This window comes from Bufo bufo, chromosome 5, assembly GCF_905171765.1.
Source record: "Bufo bufo chromosome 5, aBufBuf1.1, whole genome shotgun sequence".
In the NCBI taxonomy this organism is placed as follows: Eukaryota; Metazoa; Chordata; class Amphibia; order Anura; family Bufonidae; genus Bufo; species Bufo bufo.
Window position 1 is genome coordinate 514,948,792 of NC_053393.1, and position 19,908 is coordinate 514,968,699.

The 19,908-nt window shown below is 40.4% G+C and overlaps 1 protein-coding gene across 1 annotated transcript in view; it reads right to left on the minus strand.

Annotated features, from left to right (window-relative positions):
- MALRD1 (MAM and LDL receptor class A domain containing 1) overlaps positions 1-19,908 on the minus strand; it is a 365,234-nt gene that overhangs the window by 255,818 nt on the left and 89,508 nt on the right. Inside the window, exons 14-18 of the mRNA XM_040434052.1 lie at positions 14,833-15,080; positions 8,892-9,184; positions 8,775-8,785; positions 6,942-7,187; positions 2,947-3,104 (exon numbers count right to left, since the gene is read on the minus strand). Coding sequence (XP_040289986.1) covers positions 2,947-3,104; positions 6,942-7,187; positions 8,775-8,785; positions 8,892-9,184; positions 14,833-15,080 — 956 coding nt within the window. The remainder of the gene's footprint in view (positions 1-2,946; positions 3,105-6,941; positions 7,188-8,774; positions 8,786-8,891; positions 9,185-14,832; positions 15,081-19,908) is intronic.

The following is a 19,908-nucleotide window of genomic DNA, read 5'->3' on the forward strand; positions in this document are numbered from 1 at the left end:
ACTCAGATTCTCCGCAGACTAAGATTATAACATCAGAAAAGCTACAAATGTTGGATTGGCTGAGCAACAATCTACTTTCGTATTGACAAACCTATTCTGATATGGAAGTAAGTGTTTAAGTCTTACTAATTCAACATCTGGCTCTTGGAAAGCTTGAACAATGACTTAGTAACTTAATAAAAAGACTCATTATGCCATTTGATGTCCTGTAGTTGTGGTTTCAGCTATATGAAGGTTATCGATTGCACGGGCTTATATCAGAGAGCTGCTCTATCTGGGGATAGGAAAGTTTCATATTTACAGTTTTCAGTCTCATTGCAAAAATATGAGAATGTTTTGACATAGAACGACCCTATCCTGTAGCGTGGATTTGGATAGGAATTTTAATTTCATTCCAAAAAGGAATTTAGAAAGAAATCCAAAGCACAAAAATTAAGTAGGAATTTTAATGTAGACAAAAATTTACCAAAGCATGAAAAATTGCTATCGGGGACTAGTGATAATCCCATGTTCTAGGGTAACTGGCAGACCAGACATTTCCACCAGGATGGACCTGGTAGTGAGTACCTACGAGTGGGAGCAAATTATATAGATACAAGAGCAGAGCAACATGGTGAATATTTCCCTTGGACATACAGTACATGGACTAAAAAATTACCACAGCTTAAGATGTTGTTGTTGGGCCCACTGGCTTTCTCATTTCTAGGTTGAGTGGCATATCAGACCAGTGTGATCCTGGGTTCTGAGTGTCTGTTGAGGCACTGACAAGCCAGGACCAAAGTATTTAGATGTAAATCTAGGCTATTAAAAAGGCTATCTGTTTAGGTTTCTAAAATTGATAGTCGGGGCTCATGCCTGAACTTGATTAGATATTTGATAGATTAAATAAGCATTCACTTTGGTCATATACACTGAGGATACAAATAATTCGAAGACTTTTGCCATATAAAAGTTTGCTCTCTTTTCAACATCTTGATAAGACAATTATATATTACCTGATGCAGCGATGCTTTGAAGAATGGCCTTAAGCATCTTTTTTTTGTGCTTGTTTATCTACCCAGCATGCATTACTCGCTTGTTAGATAGGCTCTCTATAACTATTGCAGTAAGCATTTACAGCTCTACTGATGAGGGCAAATGCACAGCTGAGCATACTTCATATACTGCTTTCTCCATCAAATCAAATATTTGCCTCTGACAACAAATAGAAGTCAAGCTGTTGTATATGATCTAATGGTGTGAACTTGGGGTAAGCAGAGACATTCCCTAAGGCTCTGTGCATGCTATGGAAATACCATTAGTCATTCGAAGACCACAGAATATACACTGCTCAAAAAAATAAAGAGAATACTTAAACAACACAATGTAACTCCAAGTCAATCACACTTCTGTGAAATCAAACTGTCCACTTAGGAAGCAACACTGAGTGACAATCAATTTCACATGCTGTTGTGCAAATGGGATAGACAACAGGTGGAAATTATAGGCAATTAGCAAGACACCCCCAAAAAAGGAGTGGTTCTGCAGGTGGTGACAACAGACCACTTCGCAGTTCCTATGCTTCCTGGCTGATGTTTTGGTCACTTTTGAATGCTGGCGGTGCTTTCACTCTAGTGGTAGCATGAGACGGAGTCTACAACCCACACAAGTGGCTCAGGTAGTGCAGCTTATCCAGGATGGCACATCAATGCGAGCTGTGGCAAGACGGTTTGCTGTGTCTGTCAGCGTAGTGTCCAGAGCATGGAGGCGCTACCAGGAGACAGGCCAGTACATTAGGAGACGTGGAGGAGGCCATAGGAGGGCAACAACCCAGCAGCAGGACCGCTACCTCCGCCTTTGTGCAAGGAGGAACAGGAGGAGCACTGCCAGAGCCCTGCAAAATGACCTCCAGCAGGCCACAAATGTGCATGTGTCTGCTCAAACGGTCAAAAACAGACACCATGAGGGTGATATGAGGGCCCGACGTCCACAGGTGGGGGTTGTGCTTACAGCCCAACACCGTGCAGGACGTTTGGCATTTGCCAGAGAACACCAAGATTGGAAAATTCGCCACTGGCGCCCTGGCTCTTGACAGATGAAAGCAGGTTCACACTGAGCACATGTGACAGATGTGACAGAGTCTGGAGACGCCGTGGAGAACGTTCTGCTGCCTGCAACATCCCCCAGCATGACCGGTTTGGCATTGGGTCAGTAATGGTGTGGGGTGGCATTTCTTTGGAGGGCCGCACAGCCCTCCATGTGCTCGCCAGAGGTAGCCTGACTGCCATTAGGTACCGAGATGAGATCCTCAGACCCCTTGTGAGACCATATGCTGGTGTGGTTGGCCCTGGGTTCCTCCTAATGCAAGACAATGCTAGACCTCATGTGGCTGGAGTGTGTCAGAAGTTCTTGGAAGACGAAGGCATTGATGGACTGGCCCGCCCATTCCCCAGACCTGAATCCAATTGAGCACATCTGGGACATCATGTCTCGCTCTATCCACCAACGTCACGTTGCACCACAGACTGTCCAGGAGTTGGCAGATGCTTTAGTCCAGGACTGGGAGGAGATCCCTCAGGAGACCGTCCGCCACCTCATCAGGAGCATGCACAGGCGTTGTAGGGAGGTCATACAGGCACGTGGAGGCCACACACACTACTGAGCCTCATTTTGACTTGTTTTAAGGACATTACATCAAAGTTGGATCAGCCTGTAGTGTGTTTTTCCACTTTAATTTTGAGTGTGACTCCAAATCCAGACCTCCATGGGTTGAAAAATTTGATTTCCATTTTTTTATTTTTGTGTGATTTTGTTGTCAGCACATTCAACTATGTAAAGAACAAAGTATTTCAGAAGAATATTTAATTAATTCACATCTAGGATGTGTTATTTTTGTGTTCCCTTTATTTTTTTGAGCAGTGTATTAAAGACATAAACATATATTAAAATAATAAATCAACCTCCTACCTTTATAAGAACTCGTATTATTCCAGTAGCTTTTGGTGACATGTAGTACCAAAATCTCAGCATACAAGTCCTCGCCGACTCCTTCCACTTGGAGCTTTTCATATGAGCTTTTTCACCACGTAGACCAACATATGATGTCTCGAGATACAAAAAGTGACCTATTGTATGGACCACATGGAGCACAAAAAATGGTTCTATTAGGTCTCATAGTTAATAATGTTTTTATTAAGGTCTCATGCACGATCATTGTACAGCTGTAAAACTACGCCTGTGGTTCAATACCCTTCCTCACCATGCTTCCAATGTAATATTGGGTCATAATGAGCCTTTTTTTCAACACAGAGAAAAAATTATGGAATGGTCCTCCAGCCTCCATATTAACGGATGCATTCATGAGATATTTCTGTATTGTGCTGTAGAGAGGAACCGTATGGCAGCAAATAGATTTCCTAGAGACTCTGTGTGGCATGACATCATTTTAGGTATTTTATACCACAAACATCTTAAAGGTCTATCAGGCGGTTTTTGTAGATCCTACCTTTCATAGTGGTTGGTAGGGCTTGACTAGTCTACTAAAGCAGTGCATTTGTTAAGGTAATCAAAAATTGCGATCAGTTAAAAAGGTAGCTTGTTCAAATATGCTTCTGAGCTGTTTGTAGCACCAAGCGGAGGACCTAGCCCCTTGGTGCATCATCTGGCTCCATAATCTTGAATCTGTGCCATGCGCCACAGTTTCAGCACATGCACAGTACTGCTTCTGATTCCTGCCTGAAAGAGAAGACAACGTACTGTGCATGCACTGAAATTATGGTGCATGGAATTTGTGCAAGATTATGAAGTCAAGCAAGAGCAGGATTCGAACTCTGAGCTTTGCCAATCACCTAAGGAAAGGAGGAATTTCATGAATGCACAGGACAGACAGATGGTGCACCGAGGGTCTAGTGCCAGTGCTTGAGGTTCTGAACATCTAATTAGCATATTTGAACAAAGTACTGAACGTTGTTTTTGCCAAATGTAGTAATGAATTTATATAACAAAAGGTACTATTTTAGTAGACTATTTAAAGGCTATGGACACCTTCAAAATCAGTCTATTTGAAGACTATCGCTCCTGAGTTCTGTCAGCTCATGAGAAGCCTTATCCCTGATCTCCTGATCTCATAGACACTCATTATAGCTAAAGTCTTATCAAACTGATAAAAATATGGCTTCAATGAGTGTTTATGGGGTCAGGAAATCAGAGATTAGGCTTCACATGAACTGCCAGTTGACGGAACTCAGGTGGGAAAGTCTGCAAATAGACTGATTTTTATCACAAAAAACTACTGAAAATCTTTAATGAAGACCAATTCAAAAATATTTTTAGCCCAAAATGAGTAAAATATAATCAAATAAAATTACCACAAAAATGTCCATAGCCTTTAAGCCCTACCAGCTACTAAGAATGGTCTCATATGCAAAAACTTGCTGACCCTCTCCCTTTAAATATTTTATTCTCGAGGCTCAGGGCATATGTTGGGTATAGAGGAAACAAGTTTTTATCTTCATTACTAGTGGAGCAAGTCATGACTTTTTCCTATTGATTCTCATGGAATCAATGCAAATCAAAGGGTGTAAAACTAGAGGCTTGTGCCAGTGTAGGTCAACAGAACTTGATAGTCAACAAATTTGGGAACCATGTGACACAGGTCCTATAAAATAAATTATACTTTCATAATTGATCGTTGTTTGCAATTATCATTATTAATGCTCAAAATCTTTTCAATCGTAATGGTAATTGCTATATATTATGAACAGGTCTTCAAGGGAGAGGAGACACCATGAGCAGCCACTGGAGGTGGTTGGTTCCAAACGTATTATCACAATAGTAATGATGGACTCTTTAATTTGAACGGTGGGGGTTCTTAAAGGAGGAGCATTCCAAAAAGTGTGTCTTTCTTGATAGAAATGTGAAGGAAGTAGTAGAAGAAGGTCATTGAGAGTCACTTCTACAAAAAGAATTTAAAGGTAAAAGTTGTAATTGAAATATTGAGGCATACTGTAGCTATAGGTCGGGAAGAAGTAGTAGACCTCCCCAAGTCTTGGTACCTGAAGGGGCCCAAAGGCTGTTCTACGACATAAAAAGACCCCAGTATTATAAAGACAACATGTTAGATGGGGGCCCTGTTCAGATTTTGTATCGGTGTCCAGCTGCTGCATGTTATACCTCCATTGGCAAGGACGTCAAAAGTTTCAAAGCTCCACATTTTATGCGGCAATGTTTTTCTCTCACTTACAGGCTGATATGTGTTCCCCACGGAGGCATCCATTTTGTGACTGCATAAATATCAATTCATTGACAGCCTGAACCTCATGAATATAAATCAGACCTTATGAATATTAGTCAGGCAATGCTTCAAGGGTTCCTGACATCCTTGATAAGTCAATGATACAAATCCCTCTGCTGTCTGTAGGTGATAGGTCGGCTTTAATGGTAGCAGGTTTACACAAGGTTAATACATGAGAAGCTTTAACCTGACTCCATCCCTTCTACTCCAGAATGTCAATTACTCCAAATTACCCTAATTTATAGATCACTACAATACGTGACAGGAATACGTATCTCTAGGCTCTTTATAACGTGGGATTGTATTTTAGTGAGTATATTGTAGAGATGTGAAGTCCTCTTGTGTACAGTAGATGTCTTTGGTTTGTCTGCTCATTATAGGAATGCTCCTATTGGTTTGTTGGTCAATGTACTAATTTCGCCCAGGTCATCAAAATGTAACATTGCATTACCGAAATGCCATTGTTTTTATTTTATAGATAGCAAAGGATGAAAATGGTAGTTCTCATGACTACATTTGTATCCCAAACAGACAAACCAGAAAGGCTTAGAACGGTGTTCCTCTAAATGGAAGTGGATATTTGGCCACCATTATCTGTACAAAATATATATTCAGTACAGAAGCAAAATTAAGTTGTAAGGTTAAAGGTGTTTAAAAAAATTCTTGCAATAGGGCATCACAGGGGTCTCCTACTCTATAAAACTGTAAGAGCTACTCTTCTCTGGTGAACCTAGTCCATCCATGCATTTCACAGATAATCATAGAAGGGAAATGCCTGGCCAGAATCAGCACCCTATGTGAGTAACCGCTGACTGACGGGGATTAGAGCAGCTGTACTCCTTTAAAAAATAACTTGTCCTCATGAGACAACCCTTCTATGACTTGTAATGAATGTCATTACCCATTTTCCAACATGTGATATGTTTATTAACATGCATGCCAAATGTCCACACTTTAAATCAGACATCTGGGGCTAATGTCTGCGATTGATAATAACACTGATCGCAGACATTTAACCCCATCACGTGCTTTGGTCAGTTGTGGCCATGACATCTGAGATGATTTTCTTTGGGAGCACTGTGCTCCTTGGTCCAGAAATGTTCAGATGCTCCAGTCAAACAGGCTAAATGAGTGAAGGGGAACTCTGAACCCGGACAAACACTTGAACGTCCCCAGGATGCTGATACAAATGAATAATGTGGTGATGCACAGGAGTCTATGACACCTTTCCTCAACATTCACTCTCATAAGCCACAAGCCATTTAAGGTCTATGCAAGGGTAGGTCAACTACTTGCGAGATGACGTTATTGCCACTGTCTGCACTGGGTCACAGGCAGCTCAAGATGCAAGTGAGAAGAGACCTGTGACCAGCACTGCACTGCTGAAGGTGACATGGAGCGAGTCTTTTTGGACCCTGATCCAGTCCTATCATCTCTGTGCAAAATATTATGTTTGCAGTTAACCGTCACAAGGGTACCACCATGGCCACCCTAATATACAGCATCTCATAAAACCAAACTGCTTAAGTTTGCCAATCAAACCTGGCTAATAACTGCAGAAGCCGGGAATTCATCTGTTACGACCCGCCAATATCTTTTTCTAACACATGCGTTTCCCTACATACTCTATGCCACCTCATAATATATGTAATAAATAACCAGATCTTACCATTTTCATTTCCAAGTGTATGGTCTATGGGAGGTCTCAGAGACTTAGATGAATGCCCTCCCAAAATCCAGTCAAAACTGTCAGCCACAGAGTTTTTCCACCCGCATGCACCATTTTCAAATGTGCATGATGTGCCACACTGTATTTCCTCTGTATTATCCCCACAGTCATCGACAAAGTCACATAACTTTTCAGAGGTGATGCACTTTTTATTTTTGCATTTAAGAAATCCCACTGGGCAGTTATCTGGTAGAAAACAGTTTGGGGTTAGACACCGACCATACTACAATAGATATAAGAAGAAATTCTGGCTATATACATTCATCTTACAGTTGGTGGAGAATAAACCCAATGTTCAGAATGAGCATCTTATTTTTAGGCACCAGTTCTACTTTTTCAAACATAGAAGCTGGAAAAAGTGGGAGAGACCGAGGGCAACTTTTTAATTACAATTTGTTTATTTGTTCTGCTTTATAAAAAGATCATAAATTCGTTTGAAATCTTGGGCGTTTCAGTTTGCGTTCCATGTTACGCGAGAATGTTTGATGCATGTGTACTGGAAAACTGGTGGTACAGAAGGGCCCATACTAACTTTTACAATGGGGCCCTATCACTGCTGGATGTGTTCTGGATTTGGCAAGTTTCAGTTTGATACTTCAAAGGGGTTGGCCCGCCTCACATATCGGTGACATATCAATAGTATATGTCACCAATGTCAGATAGATGTGGGTCCTGGAGGTGGACCCTGCACCTATCTGACTTCAGTGGTATATCCTAGCAATAGGCCACCAATGTGTGAGATGGGACAACCCCCTATATATTTGGTAGCAAAGTGACAAAAGGCAAGGGCAAATACAGGATTTTAATTTTCAAAACCCGCAGCTCAGATGGCAAATTGTTATATATCTTTGTACAAATGAAGGTTTAGAACTGGGATCACTACTCCAGCTGTGGTAAAACTATGACTCCCAGCATGCACACTGGCATGGCTGTTTTCAGAACTCCGATGGTACTGAATGTAGCTTGTTGGAAGTTGTAGAGAGCTAGAGAGCAGGAGGTTGCTGATTCCGAGCGACATGCTTGGCTGTTTTCGTAAGTCCCATAGAAATGAATTGGAAGCATACCACACAACCACGGCCACCGCTCCATTCACTTCTATGGAGCTGACGGAAATAGCTTGGTTATTTTCAGCAGTCCCATAGGAATTAATGGAGGGAGGCTGCGCATACATGATACACACTCCTTCACTTTACAGGCTCCGTTCTAGAGATAGGTGTGGGTCCCCCACACTTATCTGAAATTGGCGGCATATCCGTTGCAGAGTACTGCTGTCATGTCTTTGGTTTTATTTTTGTATTTTTAGCCACAGCGATGCACACCTGCACCTTAACTTCATTTCATAGGATATGCTGAACCTAAGTGTATGCACTGGAGTGGTAGGGGATTTAACAGGCGAGTATTGGTTATTTTATTCACATTTACTACTGCTAGATACATTTTTAAAATGTCCTGAAAACTGATTGTCCACCTTGGGGGGGGGGGGGGGCTGGACCTGCAGAGGGAAACATGCCAGCCTCATCACCTCCTCCGTTCCTCTGCTGCCACTGTTATACTCCGGTCCCACTTATCCACATCCGGTTTGACAAAGGTCTCATGTGCCGCTGCAGGTGATGCATGGGGGGGAACATCACTGCTGCTGCCAGTTATTGGCTGCAGTGGCACATGTGACCCCCGTCAAACCCGATGTTGATGAGTGCGACCAGAGCAAGCCAGCGGGGGACTAAAGAAGTCGGAACCTGGTGACAGATACAGGGTAAGTGTGCTTTCCTCCACAGGTGGGGGGTCTGGCCAAAAGGCAATTTAAGGATAGAAAACATAATTTAAGCCTTTTGTAATGCAACTAACGGAAATTTTGAAAAGGACTGACCTTTTTGGTGCAAAAAAATTCACAAAGTCTTACCTTTTCTGAGAGGCTGTGGGATAAATGCAGAAGATGGAAAACACTCATTTGAGAGAACAATGTCATCCAGAGCTATATCTCCTCTTTGATCTTTTCCAACTTTCCCTTCAAACGTAATGTAGAAATCTTCTCCCAGATCATGAAGTGATAGCTCCTTTCTCTGCCAGAAATTCCCCTGATCTCCAGTCATATTTAAAAGTAGATTTTCATGTCCGCTCACTGTTACCTGATACATGGTCAGTGATCCGATGCCCTCTCCATACATGTGGAAGTAAAAGATGATCTGTGGGAGAAGACAACCGCATGGTGCAGACAAAATATGTCATCAGAACTAGTTATAAGGCCATTATTTAAAGGGGTTTTGCCAAGTTTATAGGTAATCCTCTATCCACAAGATAGGGGATAACTAGCTGATCGCCGGGGGTTCGACCATTGGAACCCCCATCAATCCTGAGAATGGGAGTCTCTTTCTGACGGAGCAGCAGGTCATGCATGCGTACTGCTGGTTCATTCATTCTCAGTGGGAGCGCCGGAGAAACCTGAGCGCTGTACTGGACTATGTCCAGCGCTTCCGTAGAGAATGAATGAAGCAGCAGTGCATGCACGACCTGCTGCTCCATCAGAATGGGGAACCAGGACTCCCATTCTTTGGTTTGAGGGGGATCTAGCGGACTGATCTCCAGCAATCCACTAATTAGGGGATAACTTCGAAACTGGCCACAAAACCCTTCATGCTAGAGGTCCGCAACCTTTTTGGGATGACAGCCATACTCAAGTATAACAGGAGAGATTGCACTGAAGACTGCATTGAAAATATAATCCAGTTTACATCATGCATAAGAAATTCCTGCAATTTTTTATTAATTATTTTCTTCTCCCTTCTCTCTTTAGAGAGGGAGTAAGCGGCACGCAAAGGGCGGGGAATTCAAGTATATGTATGTATTAACTGTGTATTGTATAAATTTTTTAATGTTGGTAAAAATTGTAATAAAGATTAAAAAATAAATAAATAAATAAAATAAATTCCTGCAGATTTCATGTCGCAGTACTGAACTTCAAATCCACAGTCCTAGTCATTGTAGACCCTGAGAAATGTTGCATAGTGAACATTTATCATATTATACACTGCTCATATCCAGGGATTACAACCACGGCTGCAGCGCAGATATGAGGTGGCCAGGACGGGAGCTACTGCGTATATGTGCGCTGCTACAGTCCCGGGCCACCAGAGAGGATGTTGCTTTTTCCTATAGTGTGCACGCACGACCACCAATGCTGGATTGCAAGGTGGTTGTAACCATGGACATGAGCAGTGTATAATGTGATGGAAAAATGAATCCAGCCAGCAAAGGAGGCAATATTGACAATCACAATACATTAGTAAGTTCCTTGTATTAACTTTCTCTACATGATCAATGCCATTTGCGAAAGTGAGACAACCCCTGTAAAGTGTCCCTGGAAAAAATTGTCAGTTTTAGTTCATTGGTGGTAGGTGGGTCCAAAACAAATAGAATGCCCCATTAGACAATGGAACTGAGTTACCCAACTCTGCAGTCAAATGTGGAGCACTGTCATTTTATATAAAGCCCTATAGTGATATGTGAAGACGTGTCATTACATATACAGTCCTATAGAAGTATAGGGAGCACCATTACAATACACTGTATATAGTGAGATATGGAGCACCAGAATTACATATACACTCACCTAAAGAATTATTAGGAACACCTGTTCTATTTCTCATTGATGCAATTATCTAGTCAACCAATCACATGGCAGTTGCTTCAATGCATTTAGGGGTGTGCTCCTGGTCAAGACAATCTCCTGAACTCCAAACTGAATGTCAGAATAGGAAAGAAAGGTGATTTAAGCAATTTTGAGCGTGGCATGGTTGTTGGTGCCAGACGGGCCGGTCTGAGTATTTCACAATCTGCTCAGTTACTGGGATTTTCACGCACAACCATTTGGGTTTACAAAGAATGGTGTGAAAAGGGAAAAACATCCAGTATGCGGCAGTCCTGTGGGCAAAAATGTCTTGTGGATGCTAGAGGTCAGAGGAGAATGGGCCGACTGATTCAAGCTGATAGAAGAGCAACGTTGACTGAAATAACCACTCGTTACAACCGAGGTATGCAGCAAAGCATTTGTGAAGCCACAACACTCACAACCTTGAGGCGGATGGGCTACAACAGCAGAAGACCCCACCGGGTACCACTCATCTCCACTACAAATAGGAAAAAGAGGCTACAATTTGCACGAGCTCACCAAAATTGGACTGTTGAAGACTGGGAAAATGTTGCCTGGTCTTATGAGTCTCGATTTCTGTTGAGACATTCAAATGGTAGAGTCCGAATTTGGGGTAAACAGAATGAGAACATGTATCCATCCTCTGATGGCTACTTCCAGCAGGATAATGCACCATGTCACAAAGCTCGAATCATTTCAAATTGGTTTCTTGAACATGACAATGAGTTCACTGTACTAAAATGGCCCCCACAGTCACCAGATCTCAACCCAATAGAGCATCTTTGGGATGTGGTGGAACGGGAGCTTCGTGCCCTGGATGTGCATCCCTCAAATCTCCATCAACTGCAAGATGCTATCCTATCAATATGGGCCAACATTTCTAAAGAATGCTATCAGCTCCTTGTTGAATCAATGCCACGTAGAATTAAGGCAGTTCTGAAGGCAAAAGGGGGTCCAACACTGTATTAGTATGGTGTTCCTAATAATTCTTTAGGTGAGTGTATACAGCCCTGTAGTGATATAAGGAGCACCGTTATTACATATAAAGCCCTATAGGGATATATGGAGCACCATTATTACATATAATGTCCTATAGTGATATATGGAGCACCATTATTACATATAATGTCCTATGGTAATATATGGAGCACCATTATTACATATACAGCTCAACAGTAGTACATAGCACCCTATGGAGGAGTGTTATTACTTTATGTTAGCAGGCAGAGTTTGTGGCTTGTATGCAGATTGTGCTAATTCTTAATAAAACTCTATATACCTAATGTAATGTCTATTAGGATGAAGAGCACTAGTACTAGTGATGCCACCTAGTGTACTGGTTTATGGGTCTTCAGGTTTTTTAGGAGGGAGGGGAGGGTTGACCTAATCATGCGATGACCTGACAGGATTTTTTCCTGTAGAATCAATGTCCAATCTGCACCTGGGTAGCTACAGAATCTTGTAAGTCAATGTCTAATCCATGAAGGAGCCTTGAAGCCTGACTAGGGATATTAGCCAAACCAGAGGCACCGTCTGTAGACAGTTTTTCTGGAGTTACTGCAGCTCATAGTAGGGTCCTGTTCAGCTGGATGACACAGCTCTCAGGGGGTACATCCTTGGTCCTGTTTCTTTTCTTTTTAATTGGTCTGTCATTGACTCACAAGTTAGTTACTTATAAGTAGCACTAATGAGTCAATTTTCTTCCTTCAGTTGGAGACCTAATTTGCACATATTTTGTCCCAGAATTTTGACCAAATGTAACCTGAAATTACGTCAGAATCTTATTACCTCAGACATTTATCTGTACAGAGCTACATACAGTGGGATGCGAAAGTTTGGGCAACCTTGTTAATCGTCATGTTTTTTCTGTATAAATCGTTGGTTGTTACTATAAAAAATGTCAGTTAAATACATCATATAGGAGACACACACAGTGATATTTGAGAAGTGAAATGAAGTTTATTGGATTTACAGAAAGTGTGCTATAATTGTTTAAATCAAATTAGGCAGGTGCATAAATTTGGGCACCACAAAAAAGAAATGAAATCAATATTTAGTAGATCCTCCTTTTGCAGAAATTACAGCCTCTAAACGCTTCCTGTAGATTCTAATGAGAGTCTGGATTCTGGTTGAAGGTATTTTGGACCATTCCTCTTTACAAAACATCTTTAGTTCATTCAGGTTTGATGGCTTCCGAAACATGGACAGCTCTCTTTAAGTCACACCACAGATTTTCAATTATATTCAGGTCTGGGGACTGAGATGGCCATTCCAGAACGTTGTACTTGTTCCTCTGCATAAATGCCTTAGTGGATTTTGAGCAGTGTTTAGGGTCGTTGTCTTGTTGAAAGATCCAGCCCCGGCACAGCTTCAGCTTTGTCACTGATTCCTGGACATTGGTCTCCAGAATCTGCTGATACTGAGTGGAATCCATGCGTCCCTCAACTTTGACAAGATTCCCAGTCCCTGCACTGGCCACACAGCCCCACAGCATGATGGAACCACCACCATATTTTACTGTAGGTAGCAGGTGTTTTTCTTGGAATGCTGTGTTCTTTTTCCTCCATGCATAACGCCCCTTGTTATGGCCAAATAACTCAATTTTAGTTTCATCAGTCCACAGCACCTTATTCCAAAATGAAGCTGGCTTGTCCAAATGTGCTTTAGCCCACCTCAAGCAGCACTTTTTGTGCTGTGGGCGGAGAAAAGGCTTCCTCTGCATCACTCTCGCATACAGCATCTCCTTGTGTAAAGTGCGCTGAATGGTTGAACGATGCACAGTGACTCCATCTGCAGCAAGATGATGTTGTAGGTCTTTGGTGCTGGTCTGTGGGTTGACTCTGACTGTTCTCACCATTCGTCGCTTCTGTCTATCCGAGATTTTTCTTGGTCTGCCACTTCGAGCCTTAACTTGAACTGAGCCTGTGGTCTTCCATTTCCTCAATATGTTCCTAACTGTGGAAACAGACAGCTGAAATCTCTGAGACAGCTTTCTGTATCCTTCCCCTAAACCATGATGGTGAACAATCTTTGTCTTCAGGTCATTTGAGAGTTGTTTTGAGACCCCCATGTTGTTACTCTTCAGAGAAAATTAAAAGAGGAGGGAAACTTACAATTGACCCCCTTAAATACTCTTTCTCATAATTGGATTCACCTGTGTATGTAGATCAGGGGTCACCGAGCTTACCAAGCCAATTTGAGTTCCAATAATTAGTTCTAAAGGTTTTGGAATCAATAAAATGACAACAGTGCCCAAATTTATGCACCTGCCTAATATTGTTTGAACAATTATAGCACACTTTCTGTAAATCCAATAAACTTCATTTCACTTCTCAAATATCACTGTGTGTGTCTCCTATATGATATATTTAACTGACATTTTTTATCGTAACAACTAACGATTTATACAGGAAAATCATGACGATTAACAAGGTTGCCCAAACTTTCGCATCCCACTGTACATATACTGTATAACATACACACAAATCTCATAGGGCCCTATAGCAAAATTTAGTATCCTCCCGCCCCACCTAGTTTGCCAATACGTGTGCGTCAAACACTCCCCAGATTTCTGATAAATTAAATTGTTTTTACTGAGCTGAATAAATTTTTATAAAAAAAAATATTAATAAACCAAAGTTGCCCTTGGCCTCACCGATTTTATCTAACTTGTATTTTGGAAAACGTGGAACCAGTGCTTAATAAATATAGTGCTCATGCTAAACCACATATTCCTGACTGTATTTACACCAGACGACTGGCATAATTACATTTGCAAATCTCCCCTATACAGCCATAAATCACTGGTTCTTTTCACATAATATATTACAAAGCTGGCTGCCTGTAGACACCACTAGGGGGAGCTCAGTGCATAGGAATTCAAACAGTAACTGTAATATTCTCTTTGCACTGCACTCCCCTAGTGGCAGCTGCATGAAAATGCAATGCTTTCATATCAGGAAGAGAGAAAATTCAGTTCCATCCTCCTTCCCCCAGGTACCATGGCAGTCATGTGGTCTACCTCCATTAAATTTATTTTTTTATGTATTGTTTATTAACTCTGCATGTGCACCACTTTTACTATGCTTAATTTAACAGAGTTGTGATAAGTCAATATTTTCTATACAATAATTAAATTTTCCTTTGGTTAAACATTCATTCTGATCTCTCAGGGGTTAAACATACCGTGCAATTTCTGCTCCATTTGCTTATTGGTGGTCCTGAAAGCTTAGCGACCTGGCCTGGTAAATGTGGAAAAGATGCTTCTATGAAAATATAGAACCCAGATGGGTTCTTTGAAGTGTGATCAGTCACTGGACCAGTGCCAACAGTAGGAGTGCTCCCAGCTCTCATGCTCCAGTCAAAATTATCGCTCTGACTCTGCTTCCAATCACAAAGATCAAATTCGAAATTACAATGTCCAAGATAGGAGCCTAAAGAGTAGAAGTAGAAGTTTATCAGTGGCATTCACTGACGATGCATAGTATACTCAATTCAAGAGTTTAGAGGAAGAAAAATACTGAAGTAAAAGGATAGTCTGACATCTCAACATTCATGAATATCCACAGGATATGCCATAAATGCCTGACTGATGGAGGCCTCAATTCTGGAACCTGTACCTATCTCCAGAATGTGGGTCCCCCGGCCAGGTGGAGAATGAATGAAGAAGTGGCTATGCATGTGCACAGCTTTCTCTATTCACTTCTATAGGACTTATGGAAACAGTAGAGGAAGCATATTTGATCATTTCCATGAAGTTAATAGATAGAGTGGTGGACACTCACTGCCTGGATGCACCACCGTGTCAAGTGGAATAAGGTGTTTAAAGGCTATATGGACCCTTCGGAGGGTAGGGGTGGGGGCAATGTATTTTATGATTGCATTTTACTCATTTGGGACAAAAAATCTTTTTTTAAACTGGTCTTTACTAAAAATATTGAGCCCTTCTGTCATAAAGGATTAACTGTTTTTCTAGCAGTGTGACTGGTACTTTCATCTAATAAACATTATCTTACTATAAAAGGTCATGAACACTCAGTAAGATAAGAACTGAGTTATAATGAGTGTTTCTAAGGTCCTAGATAAGAAGCCGTCAGCTGAGCTGACAGAGAGAAATTACAGATCCTATTACTAGAGAAACTCATGGCTGCACAAAGACAGTGGTTCAAAATTCTTAACAAAGACCAATTGAAAAAAGATTTTTAGCTAAAAATGAGTACAATGCAAAAATAAAAAAAAATGCCTTCAAAGATGCACACAGCCTTTAACCCCTTATGGACCGGGCTCATTTTTACCTTAAGGACCAGGCCATTTCTTTGCAAATCTGACCAGTGTTACTTTATGTGTGAATAACTTTAAAACGCTTTTACTTATCCAGGCCATTCTGAGATAGTTTTTTTGTCACATATTGTACTTCATGACACTTGTAAAATGGAGTAAAAAAATAAAATTTTTATTTATAAAAAAAAAACCAAATTTACCAAAAATTTCGAAAAATTAGCAAATTTCCAAGTTCCAATTTCTCTACTTCTATAATACATAGTAATACCTCCAAAAATAGTTATTACTTTACATTCCTAATATGTCTACTTCATATTTAGATCATTTTGGGAATGCCATTTTATTTTTTGGGGATGTTACAAGGCTTTGAAGTTTAGAACCAAATCTTGAAATTTTTCAGAAATTTAAAAAAACCCACTTTTTAAGGACCAGTTCAGGTCTGAAGTCACTTTGTGAGGCTTACATAATAGAAACCACCCAAAATTTACCCCATTCTAGAAACTACACCCCTTAATGTATTCAAAACTAATTTTACAAACGTCGTTAACCCTTTAGGTGTTTCACAAGAGTTAATGGCAGAATTTCAATTTTTTGGGCAAATTTTCAATTTTAATCCATTTTTTCCATATACAAAGCAAGGGTTAACAGCCAAACAAAACTCAATATATATTGCCCTGATTCTGTAGTTTGCAGAAACACCCCATATGTGGTTGTAAACTACTGTACGAGCACACGGTAGGGCATGGAGGGAAAGGACCGCCATGTGGTTTTTGGAAGGCAGATTTTGCTTGACTGGTTTATTTTCACCATGCCCCATTTGAAGCCCCCCTGATGCACCCCTAGAGAAGAAATTCCATAAAAGTGAGCCCATTTTGGAAACTACACCCCTCAAGGTATTCAAAACTGATTTTACAAACTTTGTTAACCCTTTAGGTGTTCCACAAGAGTTATTGCCAAATGGAGATGAAATTTCAGAATTTAAATTTTTGGGCAAATTTTCCATTTTAATCCATTTTTTCCAGTAACAAAGCAAGGGTTAACAATAAAAAAAAACTCAATGTTTATTGCCCTGATTCTGTCGTTTATAGAAACACCCCATATGTGGTCGTAAATTGCTGTATGACCAAACGGCAGGGCGCAGAAGGAAAGGAACGCCATATGGTTTATGGAAGGCAGATTTTCATGGCCTGTTTTTTGACACCATGTCCCATTTGAAGAACCCCTGATGCACCCCTAGAGTAGAAATTCCATAAAAGTGACCACATCTAAGAAACTACACGCATCAAGGTATTCAAAAATGATTTTACAAGCTTTATTAACCCTTTAGGCGTTCCATAAGATTTAATGGAAAATGGAGATAAAATTTCAGAATTTCACTTTTTTGGAACATTTTCCATTTTAATAATTTTTTTTCCAGTAACAAAGCAAGGGTTAACAGCCAAACAAAACATAATATTTATTACTCTGATTCTGCAGTTTACAGAAACACCCCATATGTGGTCGTAAACTGCTCTACGGGCAGGGCGCCATTTGGTTTTTGGAAGGCAGATTTTGCTGGATTGGTTTTTAGACACCATGTCCCATTTGAAGCCCCCTGATGCCCCCTTAGAGTAGAAACTCCAAAAAAGTGACCCCATTTTGGAAACTACGGGATAAGGTGGCAGTTTCGTTTGTACTATTTTAGGGTACATAAGATTTTTGGTTGCTCTAAATTACACTTTTTGTGAGGCAAAGTAACAAAAATAGAAATTTTGAAATTTCATCTCCATTTGCCATTAACTCTTGTGGATCACTTAAAGGGTTAACAAAGTTTGTAAAATCCATTTTGAATACCTTTAGGGGTGTAGTTTCTTAAATGGGGTCACTTTTTGGAGTTTCTACTCTAGGGGTGCATCAGGGGGGGGGCTTCAAATGGGACATGGTGTCAAAAAACCAGTCCAGAAAAAAGTGTCTTCCAAAAACCTTATGGCGTTTCTATCCTTCTGCGCCCTGCCGTGTGGCCATACAGCAGTTTACGACCACATATGGGGCATTTCTGTAAACAACAGAATCAGGGAAATAAATATAGAGTTTTGTTTGGCTGTTAACCCTTGCTTTGTTATGGGAAAAAATGGATTAAAATGGAAAATTTCCCAAAAATGTTTTGGCACCGTTTTTATTTTTTATTATTTACAGCGTTCATGTGACAGGTTAGATCATGTGCTATTTTTATAGAGCAGGTTCTTACGGACGCGGTGATACATAATATGTATACTTTTTTTTATTTTATTTAGGTTTTACACAATAATATTTTTGAAACAAAAAAAAAATCATGTTTTAGTGTCTCCATAGTCTGAGAGCCATTGTTTTTTCAGTTTTTAGGCGATTGTCTCAGGTTGGGTATCATTTTTGCGGGATGAGATGATGGTTAGATTGGCACTATTTTGGGGTGCATTTGACTTTTTGAACGCTTGCTATTACACTTTTTTTTACAGTGTTCACCTGAGGGGTTAGGTCATGTGGTATTTTTATAGAGCAGGTTCTTACGGACGTGGCAATACCTAATATGTATACCTTTTTTATTTTATTTAGGTTTTATACAATAATATTATTTTTGAAACAAAAAAAATGTTTTAGTGTCTCCATAGTCTGAGAGCCATATTTATTTTTATTTTTTGGGCGATTGTCTTATGTAGGGTATCATTTTTTGCGGGATAAGGGGATGGTTAGATTGGCACCATTGTGGGGGGCATACACCTTTTTGATCACTTGGTGTTGCACTTTTAGTGACGTAAGGTGACAAAACAAATGTTTTTTTAGCACAGTTTTTATTTTACTTTTTTGACAGTGTTCATCTGAGGGGTTATGTCATATGATATTTTTATAGAGCCTGTCGTTACGAACGTGGCGATACCTAATATGTTTACTTTATTAAATTATTTTAAGTTTTACACAATAATATCATTTTTTGAACAAAAAAAATCAATCATGTTTTTATGTCTCCCTAGTCTGAGAGTCACAGTTTTTTCAGTTTTTGGGCGATTGTCTTAGGTAGGGTATAATTTTTGTGGGATGAGATGACGGTTAGATTGGCTCTACTTTGGGGGGCATACGACTTTTTGATCGCTTGCTATTACACTTTTTGTGATGTAAGGTGACAAAAAAAAATTGCTTTTTTGAAACCGTTTTTATTTTTATTTTTTACGGTGTTCACCTCAGGGTTTAGGTCATGTGGTATTTTTATAGAGCAGGTTCTTATGGACGCGGCGATACCTAATATGTCTACTTTAAAAAAAAAAAATGTACATTCAACATAAAAAAGCATTTTAGAAACAAAAAAAATCATGTTTTAGTCTGAGAGCCATAGTTTTTTTATTTTTTGGGCTATTGTCTCATGTAGGGGCTCATATTTTGTGGGATGAGGTGACGGTTGGATTGGTACTATTTTGGCGTATATATGACTTTTTTGATCACTTTTATTATCCTTTTTGGGAAGTAAGGTGGGCAAAATTTAAATTTCATCATAGTTTTTATATTATTTTTTTTTATGGCGTTCACCGTGCGGGGAAAGTAACATGACCGTTTTATAGATCAGGTCGTTACGGACGCGGTGATATCAAACATGTGTGGGGAATTGTATTTTTTTTATTTTTAATTAGTGATAAATGCGTTTTTTATTTTTACTTTTTTTTTACTTTTTTTTTGACCCAGACCCACTTGGTTCTTGAAGATCCAGTGGGTCTGATGTCTGTATAATACAATACAGTACACTATATAGCCTTAGCAGAAGTCTGATCAGCACCATGGAAAGCCAGAAGCCTGTGAAGGCGTCCGGTTGCCATGGTAACCATCACCCGCTGCCACAACAGAGCAGCGGGTGATGGGGAGGGAGGGGGGCCCCCTCCCTCTGTGATCCCGTCAAGAATCAGGGGCTGAAAAGGCACTGCAGCCCCCTATGGGAGAGGGAGGGAGCTCCCTCCCTGTTAACCCCTTCCATACAGC